This window comes from Trichosurus vulpecula, chromosome 8, assembly GCF_011100635.1.
Source record: "Trichosurus vulpecula isolate mTriVul1 chromosome 8, mTriVul1.pri, whole genome shotgun sequence".
Lineage (NCBI taxonomy): Eukaryota > Metazoa > Chordata > Mammalia > Diprotodontia > Phalangeridae > Trichosurus > Trichosurus vulpecula.
This window is the reverse complement of record NC_050580.1, coordinates 152,615,292-152,633,760: the sequence shown is the minus strand read 5'-3', so window position 1 is coordinate 152,633,760 and position 18,469 is coordinate 152,615,292. Positions and strand designations below refer to the sequence as shown.

Sequence of the window (18,469 nt, the reverse complement as noted above, 5' to 3'; positions counted from 1 at the left end):
GACCCCCCAAAGCTGTTGACTATTCTAGAATTCTGGGAGCTGAGTATGAAAAAGAAAAGTTTTAAAATCACATGATCCAAAGAGCTATACTATTAATAATAGTAGATTCTTTGGTGGAGACAAAGTATGTACCAAATTAAGTAGAAATATAAGAATGGACTGGCAGTCTAGAAACAATTTTCTAGAAATGATTTGAGAAATGAGACTTTTAACTACCTTCGAGGCCACTGAAGAATTTAGAAGATGTTTTTTAACTCGATTAGACTCCCATACCCCAAAACTGTTTCCCAGAAATAACTACTAATTCTCATGAAGCTGACCTTCATTTTATAAGAAGACTGAATGCATAAGATTGTTGCTGATCAAACAGAAACAAGATACATCTAAAAACAGATGGGCTTTGTTGTTGTTTAGTTGTGTCCAGCTCTATGTGTCCCTGTGGACCATAGCACACTGATGCTGTCCATAGGGTTTTCTTGGCAAAGATACTGGAGTGATTTGCCATTTCCTTCTCCAGTGGATTAAGGCAGAAGTTAAGTGACTTGTTCAGGGTCACACAGCTATAAGTGTTTGAGGCAGGATCTGAACTCAGGTCTTGTGATTCTAGGCCTAGCACTCTGTCCACTGCACCACTTTGGCTGCCTCTGATGGTCTTTACTTTCAATCAAATATGAAATTTTCTTTCCTAGAAACAATTCTCAGTTTGCCAAGGCACTGATTTCAGCTTTTCTATTTTCTATTCGGCTATTTCTAAGAGAAAATGACATCGCTAAGAACTATTTAGGCTATTTGGAAAGGTTAAGATTGATGGGTTGAATCTGTTGAACATATTTACAAGAATTCCAATAGGATAAAATGATGGGAAGTCTGGCTCAGCTTTCCCAAGAAAAGTGGGTTTAGTGGTAGCAAAGAGAAGTAAATAAAAAAGAAGAAAATTCAAATCCTAGAGGAAGTATTATATATGGGACCATGGATTTTAGAGCTGGAAGGGGTGTTAGATAGAGGCTATCTAATCCAATAACTACATTTTAAAGATGAGGAAATTGAAGTCAAGTAAAGTGAAATGACTTGTCCAAGATTATATCCCCATGAAGTGGTAGACCTGGGATTTAAAAATCAGACTCACCATAAATTCAACACTATTTCCCCTATACCATATCATACCGTACTTATAGCTAAAGTAAGGCTACTACCTTATTGGTTTTAGGGAGGAATTTGAATACCATAGGCCAGTTTATTATATAGATAATTACAAATACTTATAGGAACTCTTAAATTTAATGCTTATGTTTTCTTGGCCAAGTTTTCAAAGGCATCATTGTATCATATGCTTAGAGCTGAAAGGAATCATAAAGATCATCAAATCCAACCCTCTCAAGTTACAGGTAGAGAAATATTAATAATATCTAACATTATAGAATATTTACCATGTCTCAGGCAATGTACTGTTTTATTTCACTTGATCCTTACAAAAACCCTGGGAAGTAGTGCTTTTTTACAGATGAAGAAACTGAGGCAGACCAACATTAAATGACTTATTCAGGGTCACACAGCTAATAAAGGTCTAAGGTTAGATTAGCTCAATCCACTATGCCACCTAGCTGCCTAATGGGCTGAGGTCCAGAAAAGTGAAGTGAATTGGCTAAGTTCCCCCTCTGTCATTCCAAACACAAAGTATATTCAAATATGCCATCTGAAAATATGTAGTTTGTGTTTTAGTGCACTAGTTGAAATTTTGACCCTGTAGATTTAGGAATATATGTTCTATTTAACCCTGTGCTCTTCCAAAAATGATTTTCAATTAAGTGAGACACAAGCAAATGGACAAAAATAGCAGAAGGTGATCATAGCCCCAAATTGCTATAGCATATGGAGAGTCAGAAGGACCTATTACTCACAGAAAATACATACTGGTAACTCACAGATGGATTCCATGCAGATCATCTCTGGAAAGTTAACCACTATAGGAATAACTTTAGGTAACTTCTCCAAAGCATGAATTTTTACATCGAAATTGGTCACAGGAAAATCTTACACTAACTTCTCTGCACTGAAAAGGATCAGAGCCATGCTAATGATTTCTCATACATTTGCTTGTTCTCATTCTTCCAACTCAACAGCAGATATTCTTGAATCACTCTCAAGTAGTTACTTCAAGAATCTTTTTTTTTTTTGCCACAGATGTGGAGTAAAAACACTTTTATGCATGTGGATAATTTAACTTTATTCCCTAGGCACATAATCAGAATTGGTGATCACATGCTACAACAAATGTGTACCATACCATAATTTAAAGCAATGTCTCAATGAATAGTAAAAAAATCTTTACCAATTAATTTTGTTGTAAATTTAAAATATTTTTATATCATAATAGCACATACTTTATCACTTTACATACATTATCTTATTTGAATATTCCAATAATGAATTAGGAAGTATAGTTGTTATTATCATAATTATACACTTTTAATGGATTGAACTGAACCTTCAAAGCCTTTGTTCCCACAGCTAGTAAATGTCAGAGGCAAGACTTTAACCCAGGCCTTTCTTGACTTTTAATCCAAGATTCTTTCCATTATATCACACTGTCTCATCCACACAAAGCCTAGAATGACTAGTTCACTTTTGAAAAAGGTTACATATGAAAATGCAAAGGTGAGAGGGTAATGCTTTCCACTGGAAATAGCAAGAATATAAGATTTTTTTTAAAAAAAAACCACTTTTATCTTTGCCTTTTCCCCCATGCTGTTTGCCTTCCTTTAAGGTACAATAAGCTTAGTGAGATTGAATGATAGGAAAATCTGTCTAAAAGAAAAAATCAACCTCACATTTTTTTTTCCTACTTCAATGTCCATTCCTCACATTTTTTTTCTATTTCAATGTCCATTCCTCTATCTGACTTGAGATCTGAACTCTGTTTAATCTTTTGGGAAAAGACAAAAAATGGACTCAGTTTAGTAAGACAGCACAAACCCATACTAGTCTTGTGCTCTTAAAAAATGATTCCTGTTTACTGACCAGATATGACATAGAATCATAGAATGTTAGAACTAGGAGCTGTGAAGATCCATTAACCCAACCCACCTTTTTATTTTACACATTAGGGACCTTAGGCCCAAGGAGGTTGAGCCTAAGGTTATACATGATGTTTGACTCAAAACTTTCAACTATCTTAGCTATTTAGCTATTTAGCCATAGAATTGCCTGAAAAGAGGAAGGGGATTTACATAATGAGGACATAAGAGACTGAAAATGTTTAGCTGGCATAAGCCTTACCCTATATTTGGGGTCAGCATTCACTCTCATTCCTTCTATACCAAAAGGCAACCTGGAGTAAGAATGATTCATATGACCATGGCAATTAGGTAAGTATGGTAAATAGAGCTCTGGACCAGAAGTCAGGAAGATTTGAGTTCAAATCCTGCCACAGACACTTGTGTGAGCCTGGGAACTTGTCACAATTTCCCTGCATCTCAATTTTCTCTCCTATAAAATAAAGGAGCTGGATTAGATAGACTTTGAGGTCCTTTCCATCAATAGTAATAGTTAACATTTATATACCATTTTAAAGTTTGCAAAATGCTTTGCAAACATGGTTTTCTTTTTCTTAATAATGATGAGCATACCAAGACAAAGTTGTCTGTGCCCACTATGTTGATAAATTGTTAGGGTCAACCAAAAACAAATAATTCAAAATTATAATTGTGGATAATAAAAAGTGTAGAAATTCCATTTTTAGTGTAAAATGAACTGTCTTTAGACACTCTTCTTAAGAAATTAATTAAAAGAAGTTCTACCTTAAGTGTTTCAAAATAATGTATAATAGCTCTCCCTCTTCCCCCGGGTTGTTCTCCACCTCCCACTCATAGGTTGTTAGTAGGCTGGGTCCCCATACAGAAAGAACAGCTGCTGCTACCCTTGGCTTCTACGGGCAACCCTGTGGGTAGTTGTTCTTACTGCTGTTGCTGAGCCCCCACCACTGAGCCTCATATTAATAATTAGCTCTTACTAAAGACACTCATTCCAATCTCACAGCCACAGTATGAGATCATGGGAATATTAAACTAGAGCTGGAAAGGACCTCAGATGTCATCTAATCCAAACTTCTCATTTTACAAATGAGGAAATCAAGGCCCAGGGATGTTAAGTGAATTATCCAAAGTCACACAGATAGTAAATATCAGAGGATTCCAAGCCATATCCCCTCACTCAAAAGTCAGTGCTCTTTTCACTGTACGATGCTAATAACAGTAGTTACAAAACACCTCCCTCTCATAATTTGGAGTGCACTTTCCCACAAATACACGCAGAAGAATACAGCCACTCCCCCCCACCCACAGAGCCTTCCCTGTGAGATAATATTCCAGTTTCACAGAATCTATCTTATATGTATAATTTTTTTGCATGTCGTTTCCCACATTAGAATGTAAGCTCCCAGAGATGAGGGACCTGGTTTTTGCTTTTCTTTGTATACCCATCCCTTAGCATAATACCTAACATGTTGCTATTTAGTTGTTTTTCAGTTGTGTGCAACTCTTAGTGACCCCATTTGGGGTTTTCTTGGCAGAGATACTAGAATGGTTTGCCATTTCCTTCTCCAGTTCATTTACAGATGAGGAAACTGAGGCAAACGGGGTTAAGTGACTTGCCCAGGGTCACACAGCTGGTAAGTTCTGAGGCAGGACTTGAACTCAGATTTTCCTAAGCCCAGGCCCAGCACTCTACCCATTATGCTACCCTCATCCTGCAGGCCTTAGCTATGAGTGAACCCAGAAGTAAATTTTCAAAGGGTTTGAAATATCAGTCACAGAGTCTTTCTCTAAAGCTCATACATATTCCTTGTTAGGCCCTCCACCCAAGCCTGAATCAGTTCTTTGCCATACAACCAACCTGATTATTTGTTTTCCCAGCTGTCTCTAGTATACAGCTAGATAGGAGGAAGCGTTAGGGGAAAGCACAATGACATCAGGAGAAATGAAAGCGGATATGGACAGCAGAGACAGAAAAACTAAAAAGCAGAAAACTGTATTACTGCCCAGGGTGATAAAGAAATTAAATTACACTTGGTAACAGCTGAATAAGAGTGCAGTGAAGTGTGCAATATATGTGAGAAAGATTAACTGAAAAAGTAGTTAAGATGAAAAAAAAAAGTTTTAGCACTTGAAGAAGTGAGCTTCAGTTATCTGCAGATTCATTTGTATGCAAAAGCACATTCTCCAATGAGGTCTGATAAATGAAGCATTACTGTACATAGGAAAGGGTCTCCTGTTTTTTCACTGCAATAAAAGTCATAGCTCCTAACTGCCCAATGACAAGTAAACTGAATGAAATGAGTGGCAGTGGAAACGCTTCTAGGAGTTTGAGTGAAGGGCAAGTGTGAAATGGAAGCTGAGAAATATTTATGTGATCTTCGTTTGCGTTGAGATGAAGGTCCAGGAACAGACTGGTGATAGTCCCGCTCTCTGCTTTGGTTATACCCCATCTGGGACATTGTGCTCATTTGTGGCTACAACATTTTAAGAAGGGCATTGCTAAGCTGGACAAGTACAGAGGAATGGCAATCTGGATGGTGAAGGATTTCCAGATCATGACATATACAAAGATTCATTGAAGGCACTGGATGTGTTTAGCCTAAAGAACAGAAGATGCAGAGGCACATGATAGCTGCCTTCACAAATGTGAAGAGCTATTATGTGGAAGAGGGATTAAATTTGTTTTTGTTTTTTTCCTGATTGGCTGAGAGTGAACCAAGTGCTGTATTTTGGGCAAATGAGTTCAACCCAAAATGTTTAGTGCTATCTAGACTTGTGGGGTGGCATTTTGGGACATAAAGTACCATTCTTGGGGTGGGGAACTCTAGGAAGTTGCCCAACACCATGGTATGATGGGGAGACTAAGCAGAATCATGGGTTAAGATAAGCCTAAGCCACTGCTGTGAGATGAAAGCTTAAATAATATCGTTACCTTGAAGTCTTGGACTAGTATTCTTTAACATGTATTGCCAATTACCTTGCCTTGATGTATTATTCGTAAATTTATATGGACTCTTTCTCCTTATGAATAAATCCCAGAAAATAAGCTATTGTGGTCCAGAGGGTATGGTGGACAGGAGTAAAAAGGCAAAGAGGGAGCAGATGCTAAACTATGGATCTAATTATCTTGGCAGAGGCTAAATAAGGGGGGCAGGAAATTAGGGATATGGGTGTCATAAATATATGAACCCCAGACTAGATCCTTTCAGTAATAAGTATGAATATCATCCAAGGATCTTTGGAGCAGGGTTATAGGGAATCCATGAAAAGTCCTTTTCCATCAGAGAAGCCTTTAGGAATTTTTGACTTGGGCAATCCAGAATTGTGGTTTACACGGCATATTTGTTAGGAATAAACCAATTTCCCTGATGTTTCTTGCCACACTTGCTGAAGTACAGGTTCCACTTCCTTTTTTCAGTCTTTCTTCCACCCATCATGCATCCTTGGGAGGGCAATCCCAGATTCTCCTTTAATGAAGTCCCAGCTAAGACCTTTCATCCCTGGGAAGATCTCCTACATCCATATGCTTTCCCCTTTCTCTTCATCTGTCCTGCCAGACGCTTGTTTTTAGTCTTGAGTTGTCAAATTCACTCCATAGTTTTCAGAAAGGTGATGCTATGGAAGATTAGAAAGAAGACAGACCTGGGGATAAAATGATTTGGAGATTGTCCTACTTCTGCCACAAAGTAATCGGGTGCCCAATTGCTTAATCTCTTTGGGTAGGCTTCTGTGTCTTCATCTATAAAGTGAGGGAGTTGGATTAAATGATCTCCATGGTTGCTTTCCATTCTGAAATTCTATGACAATGATGTCAATGGTTTTGATAAATGAAGAACATATGATGTGGAAAGAATAAAGGCAGATATTTATACTTCAGTAGTTCACTAAATCCCAATCTCATTGGGGTAATAGGAGGGGTGTTCCCTATACCTACACCAATGAAATTAGCTACCCATCCACACCTTCTCATCCTGAGAAATTTTTGTCTATGTTTTTCCATAAATCCCCCGTATGGGTTCTGCCTAATCCCCTAAAGACCGTCCTTGTTTCTTTTGATTTTCCAAGGACACTCAGGCTGCACAGCTGGCATCCTTCATTCTTGCTATAGATCTGGTCCATCCTTTCTGGCCTTACCTGTGTTAGATGATCTCCTTTATACCTGTTCTTGCACGCGAGTCGTCACTAGTGATGTTGTTGCTTGCCTCTTCTCTCCATGAGTGGATAGTGACCCCACGGTCCTTTGGGTCACTTGTAGGTTTGATGTTCTTGAGACTGTGATAGTCCATGATTCACAGATATATAGTATCACTAAGAGAATAGTAACATGAATTAGATGGACTTCTAATGTGGCAACAAGGAGCTTGGTATCATTGAAAGTACCGTGTGGTTTCCCAAATGTTATCTGGCCTGACTTCTTCCTCTTATTTAGTGCTGAGCCCAGCTCACTGTCCATCGGTTTAAGATGTTTCCGTTAGTCTGAATAAACTCACTCAATGTACTGCCATGTATGAACAAAACACATTTTTATCCACTTTGACATACAGATGTTTTGCCACTTTGTAGTATGGATGCACAGTCTATTTCTTTTGCTTGACTGTGACTAAGTAGGCCTTTTAGTGTTCCAGAGCTAGATGAAATCAACAACATGTAGTACAAAAAAAGATGTACTTGGGGAACCTTTCTGGTGATAGAGAAAATCCTTCTTTTCTTTGGACTTTGCATAGAATAAGATATCCTCTGTGACACTGATGAACACTGTTAGTGCATAAATATTTCCTTGTTTGGAAGGAAAAAATGAAATACTGATTGATGGTGATGGTGGTAGTCGCCTTGGTAGCAGTGATGAGTGGGAGTGGGAGATAACCTATTCTTCTGAAAATACCTTTTTTTCCCCATTACTCTGATAAAGAGATGAATTATAGAATCACAGGATCTTAGAAGGTCCGAACTGGAAAAAAACTTCAGAAATCTTCTAGTCTACTTAATAACATGTGAATCAACTTTAAAATATTCCCAAATTGTGGATTCTAGTAGTTGCAGTTATATGGAACTCAGAACCTCACAAAGTACCTTATTCTATTTTTATACGGCTCTGATTCATCTGGAATTCTTTCTTCCTTCTTATTGATTCAAAATCTGCCTGCCTGTTGTTTCTACCCGTTGGTCTTTGGAGCCACATATAATAAATCCAATTTGAATTCCAGATGACAGCCCTTAAAATATTCAACTCCCCGAAGTCTTCTTTTCTCAAAGCTCAACATCATTACCTTATTCAAATGGTCCTTAAATGGTGTAAACCCAAATGTTCTTAACTTGGTATCTTTAAAAAATTACTTGTAAAAATATTTTGACAATAGTATTTTAATATAAATGGTTTCCTTTTTTAATACTATGTGTTTGATTTTACTCATTTAAGAACAATTTTCTGAGAAGGGATCCATAGGTTTCACCTGGCTGCTGAAAGGGATCATGACACAAAACATTTTAAAAACCTCTGAATACAGGATCAGAGGGTCATAGATATATAGAGCTTAATAGGCCATAGGCCATCTATTCCAGACCTCTTATTTTATACATAAGGACATGTTATTCATTCATCTCATCATCCTGGTCCCCTTCTTTGGATGTGCTCCAGTTTGTCAAAGTACCTTGGAAAATTTCACTTCATAAATGAACATGATCTTTGAGCTATGGTCTAACCAGTACAAAGTTCTGTTAATGCACTCTTCCCTGTTCTGAAAACAATATCTCTGTTAATCTGGTCCAAGATTGCATCAGCTTTTTTGAAGCCCACTGATTCACAAGCAGTCTTCTGTTGACTAAAACCCTCGGCATTTTTCACATGAGCTGTTATCTACCCATACATCCTCTGTCTTGCATTAGTCCAGTTGTCATTGTTTTCATGAAGAGGAATTTACCTTTATCTATATTCAATGTCATCTTGTTAGATTCAGTCTAACATTCTGGCCTGTTTCTTGGGATGCTGATGCTATCATCTAAAGTGTAAAACATCCCTTTGAGTTACACATAATTATGAGAGTTGATAATTATACTATCTATATCTTTTAAATCATTGAACAGAACAAGACTGAAGATAGGACTCTATGCCATGACAATAAAGATCTGACAGGTTAACATCAAACCATTAATTAATACTTTGGGGCTTAGTAATAATTGACCTTTACATAGTATTTTAAGGTTTTCAAAGTACTTTAAATATGTTATGACATGTGAATACCAGAACAACCCTATTCAGTAGATACTACATGCATTATTTTCAGCATTTTATTGATGAGGAAACTGAGGCTCAGAGAGATAAAGTGATTTACCCATGGTCTCACAGCCAGTAAATGTCAAAGGTGGGATTTGATCCCCAGTGTTTCTGACTTCAAGCCCAGTACTCTATCCAGTACCCCACACTGCCTTTCAACCTCTTAACCATTTTTATTTTTTATTTTTCACCTTTTCAAACCTAGACATTATTCTTCTCCACAGAGGAGATGGAAGCAAAAAAAAAGTTGCTGCTCCAACTTGAAAAAGATTCAACTTTCATCTTTGAATAAAACATTCCCTCCTACCCCAAACAACAGGCTTCCCTTGCTTTTCTTGTGATAGGAGATTGCTTGTTTAGCTTTACAATTGCCTTGCAATATTGTAATTACAAAAGATACCTAATTACATTCTAGCTCCTTGGAATGGGGTCATAATAACTGATCTTTCTCTTACTTAATTACTGTCAGAACAACAGGTCTTAGAAGAGGGGTAATGTTGCAATGAATCATGGGAGTGGGTTGAGGAGGTGGTTTTCTATTATTAATAGGGTTGGACTTCTTGCATCTTTACTTGCCCTCAGATCCAGCACAGAACTTGTATTGGGGGAAAAGTGTGATGATTACCTCAAATCCTCAAGGAGTATTAAGGAGGGAGCTATAAAGGGAGACAACAGGGTCCAGAGGAAAGGGTGCTGAACTTGGACCTGAGTTCAAATCTCAGTCTGCCGCTTAGTACCTGTGTGATCTTTGGGACTGCTCTTCCTAGGACCTTAGCTTCTCACTTATAAAAGCAGGGGGTTGGATTAGATGGTCTCTAAATTCCCTTCCAGCTCTAAATCTATGATTCTATGACTCATTGACCTCAAGGTCCCTTTCATTTCGAGATCTGTGAATCTAAGATTGCAGAAAAAAAATGAAGGTAATGAATAACACCAAACCTGATGAGACCACAAGTTCTGAGTGGGTAAGTCTTAAGGACCTGAGGTCTTTTGCAATCTGTTTCCTTCCTTGAGTTGTTCTCTCCCTTTACTCTCTCTTCCTGGTAAATGGCAGCACTTTCTTCTCCTTCTTTCTCTTCTTGGTTTGGAGCTTGGAGGCCTTCGGGGCCTTGTGTCAATGCAGGTCCACCTAGGTCCAAAAGAAGTTACCTAATTCCATTCTATTTGAAGGAATGCTTGCTTTTTGTTTGTTTCTAGGTCACTGTTAAGATTCATAGCCTCAACTTATATAAGTTGGTTTGGATGGATTTGCATGTTTGTTCTGAGCTAAGAAGTCTCCTGGAAAGTCCATATGCTTGAGTCCATGTCAAATTTCTCTCCACTCTCCAGAAAAAAAGGCTCTATTTGGTGGAATTCAGCCAGCCTTATACCCAATATCCAAATGATCCTACAAGTTACTACTGAGAAGAGCAGGGTGGGTCAGATGTAATGTCCATTTCCTTCTCAGAACAGTGTGCTATTAACATGTAGATGCAGAGTTGCGAACAAAGCAGCGCCCTTGATTCTTGTTCTTTATTCATCATGAAAATAAGGGTAGGGCCGAGCCAATCTCCAATACCATAGAAAATCTTCTCATCCTTACCTGGTTGGTTTGTATCTGCCAGAGATTGCTCATGCTGCTGTTCCTGAGTGCTTTGATCTGTCAGCTTAAAAGCAGTCAGTGGCAGCAGAGCTATAAAGGTGAAAGTCATAAAAGAAGAAGCATTGGGCATCCCTAAAAGAGCACAAATAGCAGTTATTATTTCATTTGAAATAACCTATTGGGAATCAAGACTCCTGAGATTCTAGAACAAAGGAGAAGCACTTAGGGGAGGGTGAAGGAAAGAGGAAGAGCAGGGAACATTGAAATTATTTGTATCAATTATTTCCTTTTCTGAAAAAAAATGAGCTTTGATTTTTGAATCTTAGGGATAAAGGCCAGAATCTCACATGACCAGGCTAAACTTTTCAGAATCAACCAGATCTGCTTTCTGACTGAAGACTAGGAAGATGATCCAGGTGTTCTAGAAAGAAAAGGTGAAATATATTTTAGATGAACTACACATTTTCTTAAGAATGATTTGATTATATGTATCATATATATATATATATATATATATATATATATATATATATATATGTGATCCTATCATCCCATGTGCATAGGGCCAGAGAACTATTGTTGAGGTCTCCAGCTGTCAAACATGCTATCGTTACTTCTGCCCTGAAGCAAGAGTGTATTTTAAAGGAGGTGACATCAGGCGACAGACTCCAAATTTTAACTAGTCACACAAATTACAGACCTTTATTTGAAACTGCCCTCTTGACCCCAGACATCTGTTTCTTCCCTACAATGCAGAATGAGCCACAGTCTAAATCAAAATGACTCTCATGGGCAATTCTGCAAAACAAATACAACACACAGAGTTTTCCAATGGTTCTCCTGCTGTGCCCGCCTGCTCTGTCTTTCTATGCAGGCAGGAGTTAATAGTCAGAAGCCTTTTATACAACAGGACACAAACGATCCACTTGCTAAGGGTCCTTTTTGGTCTGAAGTAAGACAGCGGAGGGTTGGATAAAGTGAACATACTTTAAATAGGAGGCAAGTGTCCTAGTTCTTGAGGAATTTTAGAAAAAGATATGTGGAAGAACAGAGTTTTTATCAACCATCCCCAAAGGTGAGAACCGGCCCTCATTGTATCATTTCAATATGTTCCAGTATGTTGGAACAGGCATGAGCACTAGGTCTGCTAGCTTTTAAAATTTCCACATCCTAAGTACAACTCAGAGAAGATTTAGAGACTACATTTAGGATAGAAGAGCCAGTTCAAAGATGTGGTACCAATTTGGGGCCACAGGGAATAGCTTGAAATCCTACTGCTTCTAGCGGTAAACAAAAGCTATGTGAACTCAACAGCAGGGGAAAGTAAGGCTAAGGCTAATTAGCAGCAAGAAAACAGCTCCCTGTCACCATTTTGTCAAGTTTGCGGGTGGGGGAGCGAGTGTCAGGCAACAACACAACCCAAATCCAGTCACAATATTTGCATTACCTGTAGATTGGGTTCCCATTACACACTAGGATTTGTGCTTGAATAGGATGGGAGTAAAAACAGGTGCTTCTCGTGCTCTTCTTACGGTCTTTGTGCACATCTAGCCTATAGCCCTCTCACAGCCTGTTAAACAGCTGAGTTTGAAACAGTAATGGTACATAAGAAACATTGGCCTGAAGGCACGTCTGTCTTGGGATTTGGCCATTTACATTGATTTTTAACACACATTTTTCATGAAACACAAATATTTGCCATGGCAACTGCAGCATCACATGATACCCTGATACATAAACAGGCAGAAAATTTCTTAAGGGGAAATCACACCACAGAAGCTGAGAGAGTGAAAAATCTCAGAAAAAAATTTGAGGAATCAGAAGATAAAGGTTTGAGGAAGACGGAGAAGAATCCTGTTTGTAGATTCAGTGGGATTAAGTAAGGTCTTCCATGCTACTAGTGTGCAGGGTCTTTTTACAGGACACAGCTGTAAAATGACAGAACGAGAAACCACAATCATGCCAGCTGTCCTCTTTCTATGTAAAAAAAGTCCTAATTATCACAAGTTTGTATCTGATCCAGAAATATAAACTGGTAAGACCAGATTACCATATTAAAACAGATATAAATACTTGTTCAGCTCTAATAGGTTACAAACAAGCAGACGTCTTTCCATTTTGCAATAGAGAATTTACCTTACTCCTCTGTGGAACAAAACAAAAATTATTCTACGAACAATTCGAAGTACTTTAAATTTCCTTCCTATGTTTGTTTTTAAAGACCAATGAAAATATTTCATTAGTTCCTTAGAATATTTTCAAAACAAAATGCAAGCGAGCAGTTCAAAATCCATATACCAATGCATGAAACTTAACAGCTATAAGAACAAATTTATGCATTCAACCAAGAAATAAGTTGTGAAAACTATGATCTGAAAGATTTTCTCTTTATGTAGAAATAAAAATATAAATACCTCAATTTTAGTTTTAACTCGAGTGGTCTTTTTCTGTTTTGTTATCGGCTGTGTTTTCAAAAGTGATGAGAAAGAGATCCTGGATAAAGATGGAGCTCTGTCGCTTGTTACTGCAGGAACCTTCACTGCCACATTTCTTGATTTTGAGAGGTTAACTGTATCTATATCAACCACAGACAGGGCATTTTCAGGTTTTTCTGTATCAAGGGAGTAAAATATCTCCTGTCATTGACTTCAAATAGAAAGATGTTAGGCTGTAGAAATTAATGGGGACTGCATAAGCCATATTAAAATGCAAAGCTACCCATCTTTAAGAATATGCCATGCATGAAAAATCTGGGTTTTTTAAAGTGGAATATTAGAGGGAAATTGTTACCTTTACAAAAAGTTATACTACAGACTTCCTTTAACTCCCATTGGCAGCCCCCACAGATTATTTATAATAGAATTCAATGTATATGTGACTTTTCAAGAATGTAGCTATTGCATTAGATGAAGCACAACTACACACTTGTCAGTCGTTGGCACAGAACACACACCTTTCTATTGCTCAGTAGCATATAAGGTTGCCCTAGTAGACCAAGGCTTCTCTTTCTTTGTACCAGATATGGACCAAAGTTCCATCATTACTATTGCCAATGGTCAAAATGAAAGATGTAGAAAAGAATTCCTTGCCTAAGTGAAGTTTCTGTTTTATCTCTTCACCATTTTCTTATTACATTTTTTGTTCCATTTAGATATTCAAAGGAGCTGACTGATATTGATCAAGATTATGTGTTTGTTTTATATGCAATTCATATGGCCATTAGAAATATATAAGCTAATTCCTTCTAGCAAAACTTTTAATAAACAACCTCTCTGGCAGAGGTTATTTTTGTCTTTCGTTGTATACCAAGCAGTTATACCTAGCAAATAATAAATGTTTGTTGACTAACTTAACCTTTGCTGCCACACTTCTCAAATGCTATCTTTCTTTTACTTTCCTCAGTGCTCATTGCCTCCTTATGTCTCTACAAATCAGTTTTCATGCCACCAACTTACCAAAACTACAGTGCTGAAGGTGCCCACATCACTAAATCCAAAGACTTTTCTCAGTCTTCATCTTCCTCGACCTGTCAGCCACATTTAATACTGTAGGCAGGGCATCTTTTCCTTCTCAAAACTCCGCCTTCCCTTGAGTTCTAGACATCACACTCTGTGGTTTTCCTTCTATTTTCATGAATGCTATTTCTTTGTTTCATTCTTTAACTCCTCCCAGGACACGCTTCTCCCTGAATGTGGGTATGCCCCAGGACTGACGTTACCAATAGGTAGCCACCTGCACAGTGTGACTTGTGGGAGTGTTGGGCATATTTCCCCGAATATCAATCCTGCTGCCTGTTGTTCTGTCATCCAAGTTTCATTCTTTTCAATCTGAAAGGCTTTTCTCTTTAAGAGTTCTGTATTGATATGAAAAGATCCCTGAGAGGAGCCCTTTTTCCTGATTAACTTAGCTTTATTAAGATTTTAGAAGAGATTAGAAGGAGTAGAGCACGGGATATGAGAAAGTTAGTCATTCCTTGCCAGGAGAGAAGGAAAGAGTATAAAGAGGGGACAAATTTGAACTACTTTACAGCTTTGTCTAGGACTAGTCTTGGTCTGCCCTAAGGCCTTGATCCTTTGTTCTCTCTCTCTACACTCTGCTCAGGGCTTCAGATAAACAACCTCTGTGCCAATTTCTCCTAATTCTGTTTCTAGCCTCAACTTTCCACCCTCACTTTCCTCCTAATGCCACCAGGATCCTGAGAATGTTTGTTGTGTCCCATTTCTGTTATTCTCTCTTCCCCACTGCTGCAGCATGTTCCTTCTCAAAGCCCACCCACTCCATTCCCCCTTGGAATCAATTATTTAATTTGAGTTTCTAGTTTTCTTATTGAAGTTTGTTTTGTTTGCAAATAAAACTGTAGTATTTGGTATGCTCAAGTTCTCATCCAAGTAAAAGAGCAGTCACTTTCAGATCTCTACAGATATGTGAAGAATATATATATATATATATATTATATATATACATATATATATGTGTGTGTGCGTGTGTGTGTGTGTTTCTTAAGAGAAGTTTCATATTTTGAAGACATTTTGGTGCCCTCTTGTTGAATATTCCATCCTTTTAAACCAAGAATTCAGCTTACTTTTGGGATAAGTTAGGATCACAAGCAAAGTCACTTAATTCTGCTTGACCTATTAATTGACTGTCTGAAGAGTAAAAGATGACTTCAAATGGGGGATCACCACTTCACTGGTCTCCTATTTTGTTGTACAGGCTTCATCATAAAAATCTGGACCATCATTTTCATCTTCTTTATCCAGATTCCAAGTTTCTGAGGGTTTGGTAGGTAGTTGTACATATGCAAAATAGGTTTTTAGCTTATGGTACATTTTGGTTTTGAATATTATACAGTATGTTTAGATTTGGATGGAATCCATGATATATTTCTTAAACAAACATAGCAATCCATTGAAGGTTCTTTTTTGTTCTCTCTAGATCTTGGGAACCAAAATTGACATGAGATGAGATCTATGTATCCAGTCAGTTATCAGTTTAACTGCACAAATGAGAGGCTCAAGCCTAATCCTGATCACTTATATTGCAATAAAAATCAGGTTCACAAACCTTCAAGTTTTATTTGTGAAATTTAAAAGTTAGTTCACTACATATATAACAAAAACAATACAGATTCCTATAGCTGTGTGGCAGACTGAGAATTGAAGTAATGCACACCAGCATCTTCAAAGTACAAAACGAGATTAGAAACAATAATAATATTTTCCAAATTACTCCCCTAGCACACAACTGACAGAATAGTCAGCTACATATGGAGAGTTTCATTGAATAACTGAACACATATGACTATACCCCAATCTGCCATGTTATGAAAAAGTTATTTGGGAGTTCACGTAAGCATGCAAAAGTAAGCCAACTACAATAACTTCTTGCTACCTCACCTTTTCAATGGTCCTGTCCCCCAACCAAATTACAATTTATTATGGTCTCATTTTGCATGATCAATATCAAAATCAACATGTCACTCAATAACAATAGGTGACTGAGAAATTCCATTGACATCAAGAAAATACATCAAAAACAACAAGACATTTCCATCTGGCAGCATGAGTGCTAAACAGTGTAATAATTAAAAGGAATGTGAAGGAGTTTGCAAAGACATGTAAATGTCAGCTATAATAATAATAAAACCTTATGTTTGTGTAGAACTGCAATTTTGGAAGTACATTCATAGACAGTATCTCATTTGACCTTCACAACAGTTCCACAGGATAGTTAGGGCAAGTATTATCACCTTGCATATGAAGAAATTGAGGGGAAGAGAGAGTCGGTGATTTTACCAAGGTTGTATGACTCCTAGTCCAAAGAAAGAGAAAAAAGAAAGGATTTCCTTTAGGATTCGGGATATCTGAACATGTCTGTAGGTCTCCTTCAGTGTCCCTGCTACAGACACTTAAACAGATTATAGGATCTTTCTTTTGAGATGTCCTATTGGAACCTCAATCTTGTTATAAAATCCAAGTTTATTATCCTTTCCCCCAAAACTCCTCCTCCTTCTGACTTCACTATTCACCCCATCTCAGAATCACAAAATTTGAGAGTTGGAAGGAAACTTAGTGGTCATCTAGTCCAAAACATATGCCAAAGGAATCCCCACTGTAGTGTACCTGGTCAAGCGGTCATTCAGACACTGCTTGAAAACTTCTCCAAGGAAGGACAATCTGCTAGCTCCCAAGGCAGCCCAGTCTACCTTGGGTGACTTAGCTATAATGGTTAGGAAGTTTTCCTGACATTTCACCTAAATTGGCTTCTTTACAACTTCTACCTATTACTTCTGATCTGTCCTCTTGGCCAAACAGAACAAGTCTAATTACAAGTGGTTGAAACCTTCATGTTACCATTGACTCTTTGCTCTCCCTCACTTCTTATATTGTCAGTTACCAAGTACTGTTGATTCTACCACTGAAATATCTCTTATATCTTTCCTTTACTCTTTACTTCCCTGGTGATCATTTTGCAATAGGTCCTCATTACCACCTTAATTACCACTTTAGGACACTAGGTCCTCGTTACCACCTGATTACCACATTAGGACAAACTTCCTAACATCACACTATTGTCTATCATACTCTCCACTTTCTAGTCTTATACTGCAAACAAACTAGAATACTTATAATCTCCTATACATGTCCCATGTTTTCCTGCCTCCATGTTTTTACTTAGGCTGTTCCTTGTGCCTCAAATATATGCATTCGGTACTCCACCTTTTAATTCTTACATAGCCTATGACATCTGAATCAAAAGCAATCTATTTCAAGAAACTTTAGCTGATTCTCCCTCCTTGCTCCCATGTATCTCAGTAATGACCTAACTCCCCTCATGTGGTATTTTACTTGTACCTCTGTTTATATCAGTGTTTAATTTTGTGTTAATAAAAATTTGCTTTATTTTATTATTTGTGTGCATTTCATATTCTCTTCACTACAAGGACTAAGTTTCATCTAAGGATTGTAGTCTTCAAAAGGCGCCGTACAGAGCTTTGCTTAGAGTCAACAATTAACACATTTAATGAATTGAATAGAGTTGATGATGATGATGGAGATTTTTATTCAGTAAGTTGCAGCCTAAAGTCATTAAAATTGCCCTCTGATTTTCTCATAAGTTCTGAAAAAAACCTCCCTGTTTAAACACTGAAGATATTAGCTAAGTACAAGTATTTTATTTTTTTCCTGAAAGTTAATTTATTTACTCCCCTAACTGCACATAGATAATAATAATACTCACCTACGGTTTTGGTCTTAGGTGGTTTAAAAGAATGAAAGAAAGCAGTTTTAGGTATAACAGGTGGCGTTTCAAAAGTAATCTTTGCTGCTGGTGGGATCAGTCCTCGTTGAATCATACTCAAAATACCTTTAAAATGTATGACAGAACATGAATTGATTTCATAATAATAATAATAATAGTAGCTAATGCTTTAAGATTTGCAAAACACTTAACACACATTATCTCATTAATTTTTCCGTGAGTTCTAGAAATTCTAAAAGTCTTTCTCTAGAGTTTCTAGACACACAAGTATAATATAATATTTCCTTTTATAAAATTACATAGATCACTTTGAATCATTTCAAT

At 37.4% G+C, this 18,469-nt stretch overlaps 1 protein-coding gene across 1 annotated transcript in view; it reads right to left on the bottom strand.

Moving 5' to 3' along the window:
• Window positions 1-18,239, bottom strand: part of IQCH (IQ motif containing H) — a 167,035-nt gene extending 148,796 nt beyond the window's left edge. The window contains exons 1-4 of the mRNA XM_036736582.1: window positions 18,125-18,239; window positions 10,886-11,017; window positions 10,335-10,432; window positions 7,701-7,896 (exon numbers count right to left, since the gene is read on the bottom strand). Coding sequence (XP_036592477.1) covers window positions 7,701-7,896; window positions 10,335-10,432; window positions 10,886-11,017; window positions 18,125-18,239 — 541 coding nt within the window. The remainder of the gene's footprint in view (window positions 1-7,700; window positions 7,897-10,334; window positions 10,433-10,885; window positions 11,018-18,124) is intronic.
• Between the last annotated feature and the right edge of the window lie 230 nt (window positions 18,240-18,469).